Here is a 15,449-nt window from a genome sequence, read left to right as displayed (position 1 = left end):
ATAAAGGAATTAAAAATAAAGCATGACCCACACACACACACAAAGGCTTGCGCAGCCAGCTGATGACGTGGCAAATTGTACGGATCTCTGCAATTTGCGTTGACATGGCAGATTTCCGCAAAACGCGTTGACAATGCTTACGTGGCAGATGTACGGAATTCCATGATTTACGTTGGCAGCTTTTCGGCATTGCTTTTGGACCAGATGCTTTTGAGTTTGAAGGCTTTTCATGTAAAACTGCTTTTGGGGCCTAGGGTCTTTAAATATGAGGCCATGGGCTCATTCTCTGGCATGCTTCTCGGAGAAGGTGCAGAGTCTGGAGTACCGGTTTGTACTGTGTTGATGCAATATAAAGAAATACCGAAAGGGGGGCCAAGGTTTGCGGCCAATACTCTTTGGGGTGGAATTCCGCCACTCCATGTCGCGTGTCGTCTCTCTCTCTCTCTCTCTCTCTCTCTCTCTCTCAGATCAGTTGTTATTGAAGTGCTAAAAGTCTGTTTTGTCTGTTCTTTTCTATTGGCACGTGGTGCCCAGTCTTGCGACATCTTCCCATACCAATGGAATATTCTTTGTTCGATGCTCTCGTCACCCATCATGTGATGCATAGAGAATACCCATTTCCCGATCTCTTCCACCGAACTAAAGGTGCAACTCCTTCAGGATGCTTAATGTCACCCATCATATGACACATTTGATGGCTTTTATCAATTCCAGTAGATCTACAGCTCCTAACTTTAATAGTTCAAGTGTACACACCTAAATGTCCTGATTTCAGTAAATAGAGATTACTTACAAAAATAAGAAAATAGTCCATTTAGCAACAGATTGTGAAACCTCGTGACTTGCAAAACGTGCAACCTCCTTGAGCATTAAAAACCTCGCATGATAGGGAGTCTTACTGTCATGTGTATGTCATTCATGCATGCACGCGCGCGCACGCGAGCACACATACACGTGAGTGTGTTTAATGTGTATATATATATATATATATATATATATATATATATATATATATATATATATATATATCTATAACAGACCAACCTCCAGAATTTTTGCAGAACAGATAAATTTGTAGATTTAAGGGTAGGCCAAAAAGGATTTGTAAAAGCATTTTACTGGGCATTGAATTAAGGGCCAATAAATAGCCCACTAACTTGCAAAAGTCTGCCAAGTGAGGCTAATAAAACAAGATATTAGGATTTACTAAGCTTTAACCAAGAATGGAGGTCTTTCACCAGCTTAAACTGGATTTTGTTTGAAATGTGCAAATACCCCAAGCAAGAAATGTAGTTCTTTCACTAGCCTTAACTGGATCTTGATTGAATGTATCTATAAAGGCGTCCTTGATTTGCAAACAAGGACTACAAGGAGACATTTACGTCGAATAATGTAAGATTTGCTAATATGCCTGGAAGCAGGTTCTAGTTGGGGAACCTCGAAACGTCATTCAACAAAATGTTGAGCATCCGCTCAAAGTACTCAAGTGTGAATGCTGCCATGCTAACAAGGGCGCTATCTCAAGCTCCATGAATGACAATTCCATATTGTGAGTTATCACAGTTATAATGATCTTCTCAATTACACTATCCTGATGGAAAGGAGTTGCGATTTCATGTTCCACCTACCAATAAACCGTTGCTGATTTGTTCTGCAGATTTCACCTGGCACAAAAGCAAGGTGATCAAGCAAACTTGTTTGATCTATACCAATCCTTTAGTGCCCTTGTCAGCAGTCTTGCTAATGAGAAGAAGCCAAACAGTAAGAAAGGGCATCACAAAAGCCCCAATGAAGCGGCTTGGCATGAAGTGGACAAGGCCTTGGTGCAGTATCCTTCTCATCTTTACGTTTTAGTTTTGGTTTTGTGTTAAATTTGCAAATGATCTTCTGAGGGAAATTGTGAGAATTGAAAGTACACAAGAAATCCTAGAAAAAGGCTTCAAATGACAGAAATGACCTTCCCAGATAAAACAGAAAATAAAAGTCATGATGTGCCTATGCAGACAAGGGTGGACTAGATCCCTTAGCTCCATAACAAGTATAGAAAAAAATGGACATCATCCTGCTTTTCATTTTAACTGCTGATTTTGAGGGTCATTCCAGTAAAATGCATGCGTTTGGAAATTTTCCTGTAGCTTTGTGTGTGTGGATATAAGGTATACTTCAGGACTGTAAAGTATTGCCTTCATGTGTGTGGGGAGCCTTACTGACAGCTAGCTCCACATGCACTATTAAGCTTTGGACGATGCTAGTGATGATGTAAAATCTGTTCAATTAGGATGATGGGCCGATGGTTGATAGTCAATGGTAATGATCATTTTGTTTCTCTATGTATATATATGTAGGCTGATGTGACCTTGACCTTGGGTACAGAGCCAGGTTTTGTAAAGCAGCTGCGGAACTGCAGCTGGTGGGCTTGTTTCGGATGTCAGGCAAAAAGCGGTCCGACTCTGTTCAGCTTGTGGTCTGACAGCAGGTATGTGCTCTGTGTATACGGCCATCAGAATCCCAATCTTTCCATGACCGTGGTAGCAAACTGCTTCACTTGTGGGCAATATCATTATCAAATTGATGCGAACATTAGTAGCCACCACTCCCTAAAGCCTGATCAGTTTGTATTCTCTTTTCGAAGTACTAAAGAAAAGACCTTCCACACGTCAATGGAGTCTTGTTTAATTAGGGGAGACAGCGGCTCTTATGTGGAGATGGAATTGCAGTTTGGATTCACAGATTGCAATTGAGATATGGAATGCTTACCATCTTGCCTTGTATCTTTCGCCTCTCCCCAAAATTTGTAATTGATAAATTTTGACTCTGGTTAATCACGATTAATAAGCTTGGAAGCTTGATATACATGCAAGCTGTGATTTTCACCCCTCTAAGATGCACCCGTTCTGTTTTTCTGTATTGTACAGAGTGCAAGGATAAATTTGCTGCATACGTCATTTCTACCAATTTGACCAGTGGCCTTTTTTGCTAATTTGAATACCCATGCTTTTAATTGGCACCTTGTCTTTGTTTTATGTTATAGAAAAAAAAGCCTCCATAGATGAGGTTGTGTGTTCAATGTCCTGATTTTTTTAAATGCCATTGGTGCAAAGTTTCATATCCAAGATTTGAGATGTAGATGTGGACATCGAGCAATGTTAGAACGGTTATGTATGCCGGATGTGGTCCTTCCAAAAAACATTCAACTACTTGATGAGCCTTTTATGGGGTGGTGATTCTTGGGTATGCCTCTTCTTGCGATTGGAAAAAGCAGCTAATGTTGATCCTCTTGTGGATACATATGCCACATGTGTGGGACTTGCTTTGTCGGTGACGATTGCCCACCAGATTGTGTCCTCTTGCAATTGGCATCATTTACGTATCTGTTCACAAGGTGATGCTGGTGAGACTATACATACATTGATGTGCATGTAAGTCACATATGTAGTCTAGTGTTTCATAGTGGCTAGATTAGGTCTGAGGAGGATTTTACTTCGAAAGTTCTGAGCTTACTGCGATCTTACTTCTAAGTGGAAGAATTTCTCCTTGTCGAGATTTTGTTGAAACTAGTGGTGAGTGCGCTTTGGGGCTAGGAAACCAATGTTTCACTGCTGTTTGGATTAGTGTGAACCTGGCTACGGTTTGCAAAGATCCATCTTTGTAAGATTGTAACGTTAGGGAATGGGGACCATTCCCTGTGATGCTATGACCCCCTTGGTGACCGGTGGAGGCCGGGCCAGGGGGGAGCAGGCATTGCAGGGGATGGTCACCAAGGGACCATTTGTGGGGGCCATGCATGGATGCACCTGCAGCATACACGTCAGCTGTGGGAAATACCGCAGGCTGAGGTGGCAAAAGAATACGCAAATAGGGATTCTGAGCATTGAGCTGGTTGACTCCCATTGAAACATGGCGTAGGTAATTCCGGCTGCTGATGTGGCCCACATTAGCTCACCTGCAGGTATCCTTCCGGTGTAGAAGGTATGGTCAATGGAAGATGCAGATGCAGATGCACTGCGCGTGCCGTGAAATAGTTTGCATGGTCATCAAATTATCTGGAGACCTAGCACTTAATGGCATATAGCAGTCATGTTTGCAGGGCATTTAGTTTGTTGTGTTTGGCCTAGCACTGCTTGGACATAAGGTGATTTGCTCGCTGCTTGCAAATTGGTTTCTAGCACAACATGGTGAATTTATGTAGAGGATTAGCTTCTGCCTCTTACGGGCATTGCATAGACATATTGTTGCATTACTTTGCTTGTGTTGAGCTAATGGATCAGTTTGCCGACCTCACAACTGGGCTTGTGCAATAGGAAACACAATCCCAATTTTCAAACCTACAACTAAAGCTATGTCAAATCTGCCCTGTAAATCAAAAGCCCACCTAAATAGCACATTTAATTACAAAAGGCAAAATAGTGGCAGTTATGTTAGCTAGCCACTTATCTTTATCATGAATCTTCCAACCTAACATGTTCTATTCCCAATCAAGCTTTGTCAGCTATTGCTAACGGCACTTAAATCCGCTAGGAGTAGGGAAAGGGCACTCAATGTCCTTTACTCGGAAAACTTGCGATCCCATGGTGAGCGGCGGGGAGGCCGTTGTCCGGGTCTCTATGTTCGAAACGTAAGCCGAGAGCGTGGGGCCTTTGGCTATGAGAGGTGTGTGAGAGAGAGAACCAGAACAATAGATGCAAATGGCTCCGGCAATCATCGTAACCTTCAATAAATTGAGTTAAAATCTTAAATACAACTTAATCCTTAGCCAAGGCGGATTGTTAGCAGCACCGTCACTTGGATCATTTGATAATTAGGAGTTTAAGCTCTCGTTTTATAGGATTATTCGGACTGTTAACGACACTGAGACTTAACATGATGTTTAATCAATCTCTAGCTGATGACGGAGATGGTAATTCTCTTTTGTCGCTTTATTTGCTTCAACTGCCCTTGGATTTTGCACTTTAATTTTGCTCACTGCCTCTATCTTCATGCTTCAAATATTTTGCATTTTCTTGCTCACAAGCTTTGACTTTCTCCTCTAATCGACTTGCTCCGATTGCCTTCAAGCTATGTATACCCTTGATGCTAGAGAGGAAGCCCTCCTGCTTACCTTCCTTTGTTTTTTTTTGTTCAAGCAACCACTCTCGTAGAGTCCACCTCCTCAATGCCTAATGCCGATTCCTTCTTCTTTGCAACCCTCTTCACGTTCATGCCCTCCTTTATTGTTGCTTCAAGGTCCCGAGAGAGAGAGAGAGAGAGAGAGAGAGAGAGAGAGCTCTTTTCTTTTTCCTTCCCCTCCCGCTTCAAGTCCTTGCCCTTCACGTTTATGCTTCATCCCTAGAAAGAGAGACAGCAGCGAGCTGTGAGAGAGAGAGAGAGAGAGAGAGAGAGAGAGAGAGAGAGAAACTCCATGCTTGCTTCCGAGAGCTTCTCCTTCCCTTCGTTGTTCTCTACCTTTCGCACGAGAGTGAGAGTTATCCTCGCCCTTGCTCTTGCAACTCTCATTGAATCCCTCCTTACTGTGGCTTGAGAGAGAAGCAAGAAAACCCTTCTTCTCCTCTCGTTGCTCCTCTTTTTCTCCCTTCCAAACCCTTCGTAACACACCCTTTACTCTTTATATGCCTCGCTATGCCCTCCACGTTTTTGCTGTGCTTCATGCAATGCTCTCTCTTAAAAATAGCCTTATTTTAGGTGTGGCGTCGTCGTCAATGTGTAGGAATGCATACGGTGACGTGGCAGTCGATGGGAGTCAGGTGCGCGAAAATCGCCAGCAGCGTCTCCGAATGCGAGCGCCCTGGCGTGCTGAGCATTTTTCCCTCCTTGCTCGGCGTCATCTGACGCTTCTTGTGGCCGGCGCAAGCTCCTCTATCACTTCAACGCTGCCTGTCCGTTGCCTTCTTCCGCATGCTTCCTTTCTTTTCCCACTTCCATGCTTTATTTTCGTTCCACATTAACACCCGTGACCAGATCTCCAATTGCTGATATGAAAAGACCGACGCGCTCCACAAAGTGAGCACTTCAGGCCCATACATTCACTTCATTTCTGTCTCCTCAGATGTAGTTGCCCAATCCGGTACGGATCTGCATCAACTTAAACTTCAAACTGTTATAACGTCTTCATCGTAGCTCCAATCGACGAGCCGTAAAGACATGTTGCTAGAGCACTTCAAGCACTGCAATTCTAGATCATAAACTCCTATATGTGCTTACTTCAACCATACCCTTTTTTAGCATCATTAAGGTATCTGTTGACCCTTTTAAGACGCATCTAGCATACATTACTCATAAAGGTAGCTTGTTACCAAGCCCTGAACACTTATCATTAATCAAGTAAGCTTCAAATAAGCTCGACGTGCATCCTTCTAGTATCTTTCTTAGCATGGGAGCGGAGCTACACGACACAGTGAGCCATGGCGGGAGCGAGTTTTTGAAAGAAAGGACACTAAGTCTCAGTGTCCTTTCCTGGCTGTCATAGTCGTTGGGAGAGGGGTCAAAAGAGCTCTTGGCCAAGTCGCTGTGTAATATTGGCCAAGGTATGTGTAATATTGTATACCTGCAGATGTTTCTTAGTGTTGAGTTGGCGCTCAATGATTGCACGCAGGCATACAATATTACACATACTGATGAGACACTCCCTCGTTAAATTGTGAGTGTTGATGTGCCGCTCACAGATTCATCCAAGAAAGCATCAAATTCCATTTGCTAAGGTGGCGTGCATCCCATGGATGCAGAGGTGCATTCTGCAGAGGAAATGGTAGATGGACGGTCAAGATTGTCGGCCCCACGACCAGCGACCATGATGGGTACTCAGATAGTTGCCTCACAAGCTGTCTGAGCCATAAACGTCACCATGCAAAGTCCAAAAGCATGGAAATGCCATAAAAATTCTATAAATGTCTAGTAACTAAAACGCCACTAGAAGGAATGAAAGCCCAAGTTTGAGCCTACTAATGAGCTGGAAATATAAAGTCAACATAATGCACTAACCCTCCTACAAGTCTGTCCTAGGAGTAACCCTTCCAATCATACAAAGAACAACACACTAAGAAGTAATACAATGGCCTAAGTATTTCAAGGGTTAGCGTCACGAGAAGCCAATCATAGCCTTTTGGGATTGAAATAGCGTTATTGTGACGAAGCCACCAATGTAGCTACATAGGCAACACTTCTGTTTCTCCGATTGCAAGAGATATATAACTCTTGAATTGTAGCATGCCAGTGAACACTCAATGCAACATCTTTGATAAAAGGCACTCCCTTTGGATCTCGCACATGCACTAACTAATGTTGGATATGAAGAGTAGGGAAAAGGAATGTCAAGCAACAGTCCTAACTTTGATGAGATTGACTACATAGGCCTACCCCTCAATGAACCCATCGTACCACCGTAAGAGGCCATGAAGGAGGGCATGAACTATAGTCAACAACTTGTCAATCTAGGCACTCCCAAGATTCAAAAGAGTGGAGTTCTAGCATTGAGAAGCTGGCTGGTTTTAGAAACTATGGGAACTAGTCGTCAATGGGAGAAGCAGCTCTGATCACGGGATTCACCGGTAATAATAATGGGATGTCACTTGCATATGCATCAAATGCCTCTTTTTTGCCCCTATATACGAGATCATTCTTTGTAAAGTGCACCTTTCCTCTGTTTTATAACCCCTCTACGTTACGCTGATGTGTTACCATCTGGTAACACATCTGGTAACCCTCAATGATGAGTCTCCTGGGGGAGGAGCAACTCTAGGATACTTTCCTAGGGAATCTCAAAGAACAAATTCAGTAGGCCAAGGCTTGTAATTTCCTCACCGAGTAAATGGAAAAAATTGAGAAGGAGGTGATCCAAGTAGGTCTCTTGGAAATAAAGAAAAGAGGCTCTAAAGAAGAATCTACCAACCCATGGTAGCAAGGGCAACAAATCAAAGAAAGACTAAGAAGGAGGATCATCGAAGCTCAGGAGAAATCAATGCACGAGCAAGTAGATAAAGCTAGAAAAGTGTTTGTTTCTTAGAAAAAGGAGGATCACAAAAAAAGCGTACAAGAGATTGGTAGTGATTTCACGACTCCTAGCTATATTAAGCATGAAGGTGTTGTTCATCTGTAGGAATTATCAATGAGCTTTGGACCGTGGAATGGACAATAGTTGCAAAGAGAGTATGAAGAAGTGGTCGAGAGGCTTATCCAACCAGATTAGAAAACATTGTGGGAGATGTCTCGAAGTTCTATATTAAAGTAAAGTCTCTCACAAAAGGAACAAAAAGATGAGGCTCTCAAGAAGAAATTACCAACCCATGGAGACAAGGGAAGCAAATCAAAGAAACACTACGAAGGAGGATCATTGAAGGGCCAGAAAAAACCAATGCAAGAACAAGAAAATGAAGCTAGAGAAGGATCTACTTCTCAAGAAAGAAACACTAGGAAGGAGGATCATTGAAGGGCCATAAAAAACCAATGCAAGAACAAGCAAATGAAGCTAGAGAAGGATCTACCTCCTTAGGGCTTAAGAGGCTTGCAAAAAGAGGCAATTGTAGACATTGTAGATGCTTCTTTAATTGCAGATTTAGCAAATGTTGTGCAGGATGCAAAATGAGCTTTTAGTGCATAGTGTCTCTATGAACCTCATGTCCATGGCACATGTGTTGCAATGTTGACAATCGTGCAACTAAGCACATTGTATCTCATCATCAATGTTCACTTCTCTTAAGATTGTCCTTAATGGGAATGTTGTCATGTGTGCTAACAATGGCTCTTATCCAGTTACGAAAATGGGAAAGATTGTGCTTACTAGGGCAAGTGGTAGTTCTTTCACACTTGTTGCTGATGCTTTGTACTTGGATCGAGAAGATCGTTTTGTCTATATCTACAATTGCAAATCTTGGTCTTGTCATCAAGGTGAATGATAGATGTATTGTGCATGATCTCAGTTTTGGTGATTCTATTGTGGTATCTGACACTTTGTTTCATGGGTGTATAAGCTCAATGCTTAAAATAAATGTTTGTAAGATTTTGGATGTGAAATTTAAAATTTCAAGGCTATCTCAAATGCAAAAATTTGGCATGCACATTTATGCCATTTTTCTACATATACATAAATTTGATATGGTTGCTTTGTTGACCCCCCTTGTGGCACCAATTGATACATGTATGTGAAGACTATAGTTTGGTAATAATGCCACGTCCTAAGTTTTTTAAGAATGGTTCTATACGGGCTACTTGCAAATTGCAACTTCTACTTAGTGACGTTCATGGTTCAATGTGCATGCTATCTTTAGGAATCATTTTAAATTTATAATTTTTATTGATAATTACTCAAGCATGCATGTGTATTTTCCCTTAAGGCAAAGTCCAAAGTGTTTATGCGATTCAAGAAATTTTTGCTTATGGTTAAAAATGTATCACCCTTTGTTCCGATTCAGAGGGGAAATTATATAAAGCGTTAAATGCATTTCTCGCGAGTTGTGGGATGAAATACCAATGTGTAGTGTTGTATACCCATGCTTAAAATGGTGCTGAGAGGAAATATAGGCGACTTATGGAGATGGCAAGATATATGGTCAAAAGCAAAGCTTCTCTACATGCATTTTTTATGGAGGCTACATGTGTTGTATATGTACCAAATATGCGTTACACACTAAAGTAATGTACTCTATCACTCTATATGAGGCTTAGCAAGTCAAGAAGCCATCAATTGGGCACGTGTGTGTGTTTGGTTGCTTGGGTTATGCTTTGATGCCTAAGGAATATCACAAAGGTTTGGATCATAAGGAAGTGAAATGTATTTTTGTTGGCTATAGCTTAGAAATCAAAGGTTATAGATTGTGTCATGCACAAAAAAACTTACTTTAATTAAGCAAGATGTTGTTTTTGTGAAAGATGAAATTCAATCTTTGTTAGCGTGTACCAAGGAGGCAAATTTGAGCTCCTAGAATGTCTATGATATGTTGTTGTCTCTATCTAATGGTGGGAATATCAATACAAATCCTAACGGGACACATGTTAACCTATGTGGGGTTTAGATGATGCTACAAATCAAACAGCTTTTGATACACATGTACAAGATGTAATTGGTGAGGGTAGTGTTGAACATGAGTAGGCTAAAGACATTTAAAAATGGCTAGTACAGACCTTGCATGATAAAAATTGGGTGCACCTTTGTCTAATCCTACTTGTTCAAGTCCTTAGCATGCTTCTTATGCATTAGATTGTCATGTTTTGGTTGTAACTAGAATGTATGATGAGAAAAAACTTTTTTCATTTGATGAAGCACAAATATCCAAAAATTGGTTGGTGGTAGTGCAATCTGAGTACGATACTATTATGAAGGATGGCACATGGTCCTTGTGTTACTTGTCTCTTGGAAAAAGGGCCATTAGTTGAAACGTAAGGCTGGTGTTAGTGCTGATCTCTATAAGGCTAAACTTGTAGAGATCAACATTAACATTAGCCTTACGTTTCACGCAATGGGATTTTTTCCAAGAAATGGAGGCACACACCAACATGTGATTAAAAAAATAGAGAACCCAACCATTAACATAGCCCCTCCAACAAGACATACTCATATATAGACCTCTTATTGTCTACATTCCTTGCATAATTAGCATCCACGTGTCCAACAAAGAATGCATCACTGTTACCAAAGCATAAGCACTTGCTTGCTATACCTTTCAAGTATCTGAGGATATACTTTAGTGCTACTACATCAGGGAGCGCATAGGGCTTGCCAAAATACCAAAAATAACATGCTACAAGCCATAAGATAATTGAATTCTTATACCTAGCAAATAACACGTGCACCATAATCAAGCTATACATGGCCTGAGGTAGATAGAGAGTGGGAGAGAGCAAGGGAGCAGGTGCAGATGCATCTCCTAGAGTGGAATACTACACCAACATGGTGACAGAGGAGAAGAGAAGAAGGGGAACACAGACACTAAGTGCAATCTCTCCCTGTGCAAGAGTGAACATTTTCCTCTTGCACGTATTTATTTAAACATTTTTTGAATGCTCAAAATGATTACAGACTGTCCGCCCGGACGTACAGTGACCATAGGGTTGTGCCATGAGTGTGATGCCTTGGGTAGAGTGCAAACCAAGATTCATTCTCATCACATCAGAGTTGCACTATGCATGTGCAATTTAAGTTAGCCTTAATTATATGTAGGATCACCTTTGGATACTCAACTCTAACAAATTGTGCAGCCATATGCGCAAGTTTTTTTTATAAAAAGGAATGTATGAGCCTATGGTCACATATCAGAGCACAAAGAACCATCCATGACACAGTGGAGTTCAAAGTTGGGGAATCTCGTTCACCTCAACAGAGATACTCCAAACCAGGCTCTTCTTCTTTTCATGAGAACAATAATAGTTTTGGGATATACTTTGCATGTGGAGAGTAAATGTACCCATGCACTTAGGCACAAGGCTCCAAATTTTCTTATGTGTCTGTTAACTGAGCCGATGTCAGTTAACCAAAATTGCTAAAGGCCCAAGCCTAGTGACTGCATATCAAGGATGAATACAAAGAAGCAATGAAGATTGGAGCTACATATTTCTCCCGTTTTTTCAAAAAGGCCATGTATTGTAATTTCTCGATTTATTTCAAGCCATTGTAATACTTGTAATGTGTAATGGTGTTGAAGTATGCGATTCTCCAGGGTCGATAGGGATAGTATCGGGCTTCTACTTGTGAGATAGTTGAGAGAGATAGAGGCAACAAGACAGAAATAGTGAGATATTTGCAACACAGATTCAATCCAAACCTGATTTCATTCAATATCCCACTTTATGTACAAAATGTGATTGAGAAAACCCCTCGATAATCATTAAAACTTGTAACAAAAACCCTGGATAATGGTAGAGCATGAGCACTGTGTAGCAGGCTACAGTGTCACTTTCACAGGAGACTTAGTTAGTACAGTTGGTTCAGTCTGGTTTACACTCGACGGACTCTTTGGGCTGGGCAGTGACACGTGGCAAGATACGGACGGTGGTCTAGTGGACATCGTGGCCAGGTCACCACCACCACTCACTTTGGAGATTGGCTTAGGTGGCTAACATTTATGGGTCGTTGGTGGATCATCTTCTGGATATATGGTCCAGCGTCGTCGTCTGGAGTAGACAGTCTAGACACACAATACTTCTTCACTCTCCCTGCACATCTGAGCCTCGACACCCCCATTGTACCTGAGAGTCTTGGGCTGGAGCTGAGTGTGCTGCCACCCCAGAGTCTGTATCAGTGCTTTGAGATAGTCGAGTCATTTGTGTGGTCTACTGTTGCTGTTGTGTCTGTGAGCATTGTTGTCTATTGTTTCCTGTTTCCAGTCTGTTTTGAGTGAGATTGTCACGCACATTGCACTGAGGAGCACCCACTGTAGAGAGCACGACACACTATTTGCGCTACAGGTGCTCTCATTTTGGCGATCACGGTGGGACCTCAACTGAAATCTCACTCTGTGAGGTGCAAATCTTGAAGCTAGTTGGGTCTATCCAGCTTCGCCTACTTTGCCTAGCTTCACCGACCTTGCCTTGCAGTGTTCCCCTCTTGCCTGGTCCAACTGGTCTAGTCCTCTCTGTCCCTAGTCATCTCTTGCCCTGGTCCAACCTGCCCTCGTCTTTGGTCTAGACCTCCTCAACCCTGGTCTAGTCCTCCTCGTCCCTGGTCCCCAGCCTGGTCTAGTCACTTGCCTGGTCTAGACCCTGGTCTAGTCCTCCTCGTCCCTGGTCCAGCCCGGTCTAGTCACCTGCCTGGTCTAGTAGAGTCTACACCAGTCTTCAGCCAGTTCAAGTTTTTCTTGCCCAAAGCTTGGTTGGTTTGGTGGTCGCTGCATGACCCATACAAGGCGGTCAGTCGAGCGTCAAGGCGCACTCCTGAGTCCTCTGAAGTACTACAACAGAAGATGACCCTTGGAACCTGTTAGAAGTCCATCAACCTCATCACCCATACCTCCACATACGGCATCACCCATTCCTCCCTCCGGTTCCACATCTTCCAGATCACCTTCTCCAGTGAAGCTCTCTCCTATTTTGCTACAGCAGGCTACCGAGCAACAGGCTCAGCAAGGGGCCATTGGCTAAGGTAAACATCAAGTTCCCTACATTCAAAGGTCTCTCTTCAGAAGATGTTGATGACCATGCAAGGAGGTTTGTATCTCTTTGTAGGGGTCGTGGTCTTAACAGGGAAGATGCTTATTTGGTACTCTTTCCATCCACCTTGGATGGCTTAGTAGACAAATGGTACAGCCAGTTTGCAGAGAACCATTTTGCAACCTGGGTAGTCTTAAGGCAACAATTCTGTGCAGCTTTCAGGCCTGGTGACTACCAGGAGAAGGTGTTGGATGAGTTAGCCAACATGGTGCTCCAGCTAGAGGAGACTTTTACAGAACTTATGACGAAAACCAAGTCTCTGGTTGCCAAGATTCCCCAGCAACTAGGTGAATTTATGGTTAAGAAGTGGGTAGAGAAGGCGCTTCCAAAAAGTTCTCAGCAAAAACTACGAGAGAGTCTCCAACCCGACGCCACTCTAGAGGAGTTCAGCGCAACTGCTATGAGGATAGAGGGGGCTAGGAAGCTGTTCACCAACCCCCCTCACATAGAGACCCCCTCTGTGTTTTTGGAAAGTCCTTTTGATCCTTTAACTTCTTTACGCAGGGAAATGGAAGCCCTAAAGTTACAACGAGCTCTTCAAGAGGAGAGGTCCTTCTCTCTTAGTCAAGAGAAGCCTCCACATCATGAGGCATTGGAACAAATTAAACGCGAGCTAGAAGAGCTCAAGTGTCAGCAAGAGACTAAGGCTACGGTTTGGTGTGGCTCATGCCGCTCTCCAGGGCACCCTCCACAAGAATGCCCCCTTCGGGTTTACTGCCACTTCTGTGAAAAATCTGGACATGAGGACAAGGATTGTTACTACCTCAAAGGATTGCGGCAAATACAACAAATTCTTGGTCCTTCTCTTCAGCAAGGGCCAACACCTGCATCCAACATGGTTTCTCCGTGTGGCCATCCACACCATATGCCACCTTTGCTGACAGCCCCTCCTATGCAAGGTATGCATAGCACTTTTCCCTCTCAGAGCTTTTATCATACCCATGCTCCCTCACCACCTCACAGCTTCTATGCCTCCACCTCCAACTCTATGGAGCAAGGGCCACCTCGTCCTTCGACTCGTCTAGTGAATCAGCCCATTTTGTGCTACAGATGCGGGGAATATGGTCATTACCAAAGCAAATGCCCTCTGCCCGAAGGGTCTCCTCCCTGCCGTCATTGCCCTGATATGAAGGATCACTACAGTCAGGATTGCCCTAAAATTTGTGCATCTACGGCTTCGAACCCAAGTCAAAGCCATACTGAGTTTGCCTTTCCCAAGCTCAATTTGATAGCATTTAGCACTGTTTCTCAGCCGCCCTCTTCTACCCACGTGGTTACCCCTCAAAATAAGCTGCCGCAGTTGGCAGAGGAGCCATCGGGCGTCCTCACCTGGGCCCAGAGAGCCTCTCTCAGTCTTAGCATTCCATCAAGTTCAACTCCCCCACACATTCTCACACCAATGAATACCCTGCCTGCAGCAGCTGTTAACAAGCAATCCCCCAGTGCCATGAAAGAATCCAAATCTTTGCTCTCCGATATTGATGAAGCTTTCTTGGAAGCAGTTTCCGATCTGAAGAAGATCAAGATACCAAAGGAACAACAGGTAGAAAAAGAGACAGTCTTGAAGAACACTTTCCAACAAGTGTCCCTTTATGACATGTTGCGGCTAGATGCAAATTTTAGAAGTGACACCCTTGCTGTTGTTCAGTCACTTTATCCTGGAGCACGTCCTAGTGGCGGGCACCTCCTAGTGCGACCATCAAAGTCCTGTATGATATCTAATCCCGCTGCTCCACTCACTGTTTATAGAAGCCCTCGCCTTACAGTGTCCGTTTTAGGTCGGCAATTCTCAGGAGTGATAGTGGATGGTGGATCTGGCATCAACTTGATGCCCGAGTTCACTATGTTAGCTCTAGGTCTACAGCCTACTCGCCCTGCTCCCTTCACAGTTACGTTGGCCGACCAGCGGATAGTCTACCCAGTGGGTGTAATGAACTAGGCAACTAGGCTTTGATAGATCCTCCTCCCAACCTCCCTTTATAGGGTGGGCTCCTAGCCCCTTGCCCTAGACGGATCCCCTGTCCACACTGCCTAGACCGGCCCGTGGCCGTAGTCCTTGTGCCTAGCCTAGTTCTTAGGGTACAGGACCTGTGTCCTGACATTACTTCCCCCTTAAGGAAGAGTTTTCGTCCTAAAAAACACAAGTAGTAACATCTTTTTAAGAATACTGGTGTTCTCTTTATTGACGTCCCATAAGTGAGCCAATTGTCTGTATGACCGATAATTGGTGCAGTGAGGAGGTTCAATGAAACCAAGATGAATATCTTGATTTTCAACATTGTTGTCCGTTTGCAACCACTTGGGTCTAAATGTAACTC

At 43.3% G+C, this 15,449-nt stretch overlaps 1 protein-coding gene across 1 annotated transcript in view; it reads left to right on the top strand.

The window, feature by feature from the left end:
• The window catches only part of ORC3 (origin recognition complex subunit 3), a 29,306-nt gene extending 26,372 nt beyond the window's left edge, over positions 1-2,934 (top strand). The window contains exons 15-18 of the mRNA XM_086500805.1: positions 1,422-1,549; positions 1,658-1,680; positions 1,763-1,828; positions 2,374-2,934. Of these exons, the coding sequence (XP_086356931.1) occupies positions 1,422-1,549; positions 1,658-1,680; positions 1,763-1,828; positions 2,374-2,741 (585 nt within the window). The 3' untranslated portion in view covers positions 2,742-2,934. The remainder of the gene's footprint in view (positions 1-1,421; positions 1,550-1,657; positions 1,681-1,762; positions 1,829-2,373) is intronic.
• The last annotated feature ends 12,515 nt before the right edge of the window (positions 2,935-15,449 follow it).

The sequence above is a fragment of the Adiantum capillus-veneris genome, chromosome 25 (assembly GCF_014529385.1).
Source record: "Adiantum capillus-veneris isolate H3 chromosome 25, ASM1452938v2, whole genome shotgun sequence".
Taxonomy (NCBI): Eukaryota; Viridiplantae; Streptophyta; class Polypodiopsida; order Polypodiales; family Pteridaceae; genus Adiantum; species Adiantum capillus-veneris.
Note: the sequence above shows the minus strand (reverse complement) of the source record. Positions and strands in the feature narration are given on the sequence as shown.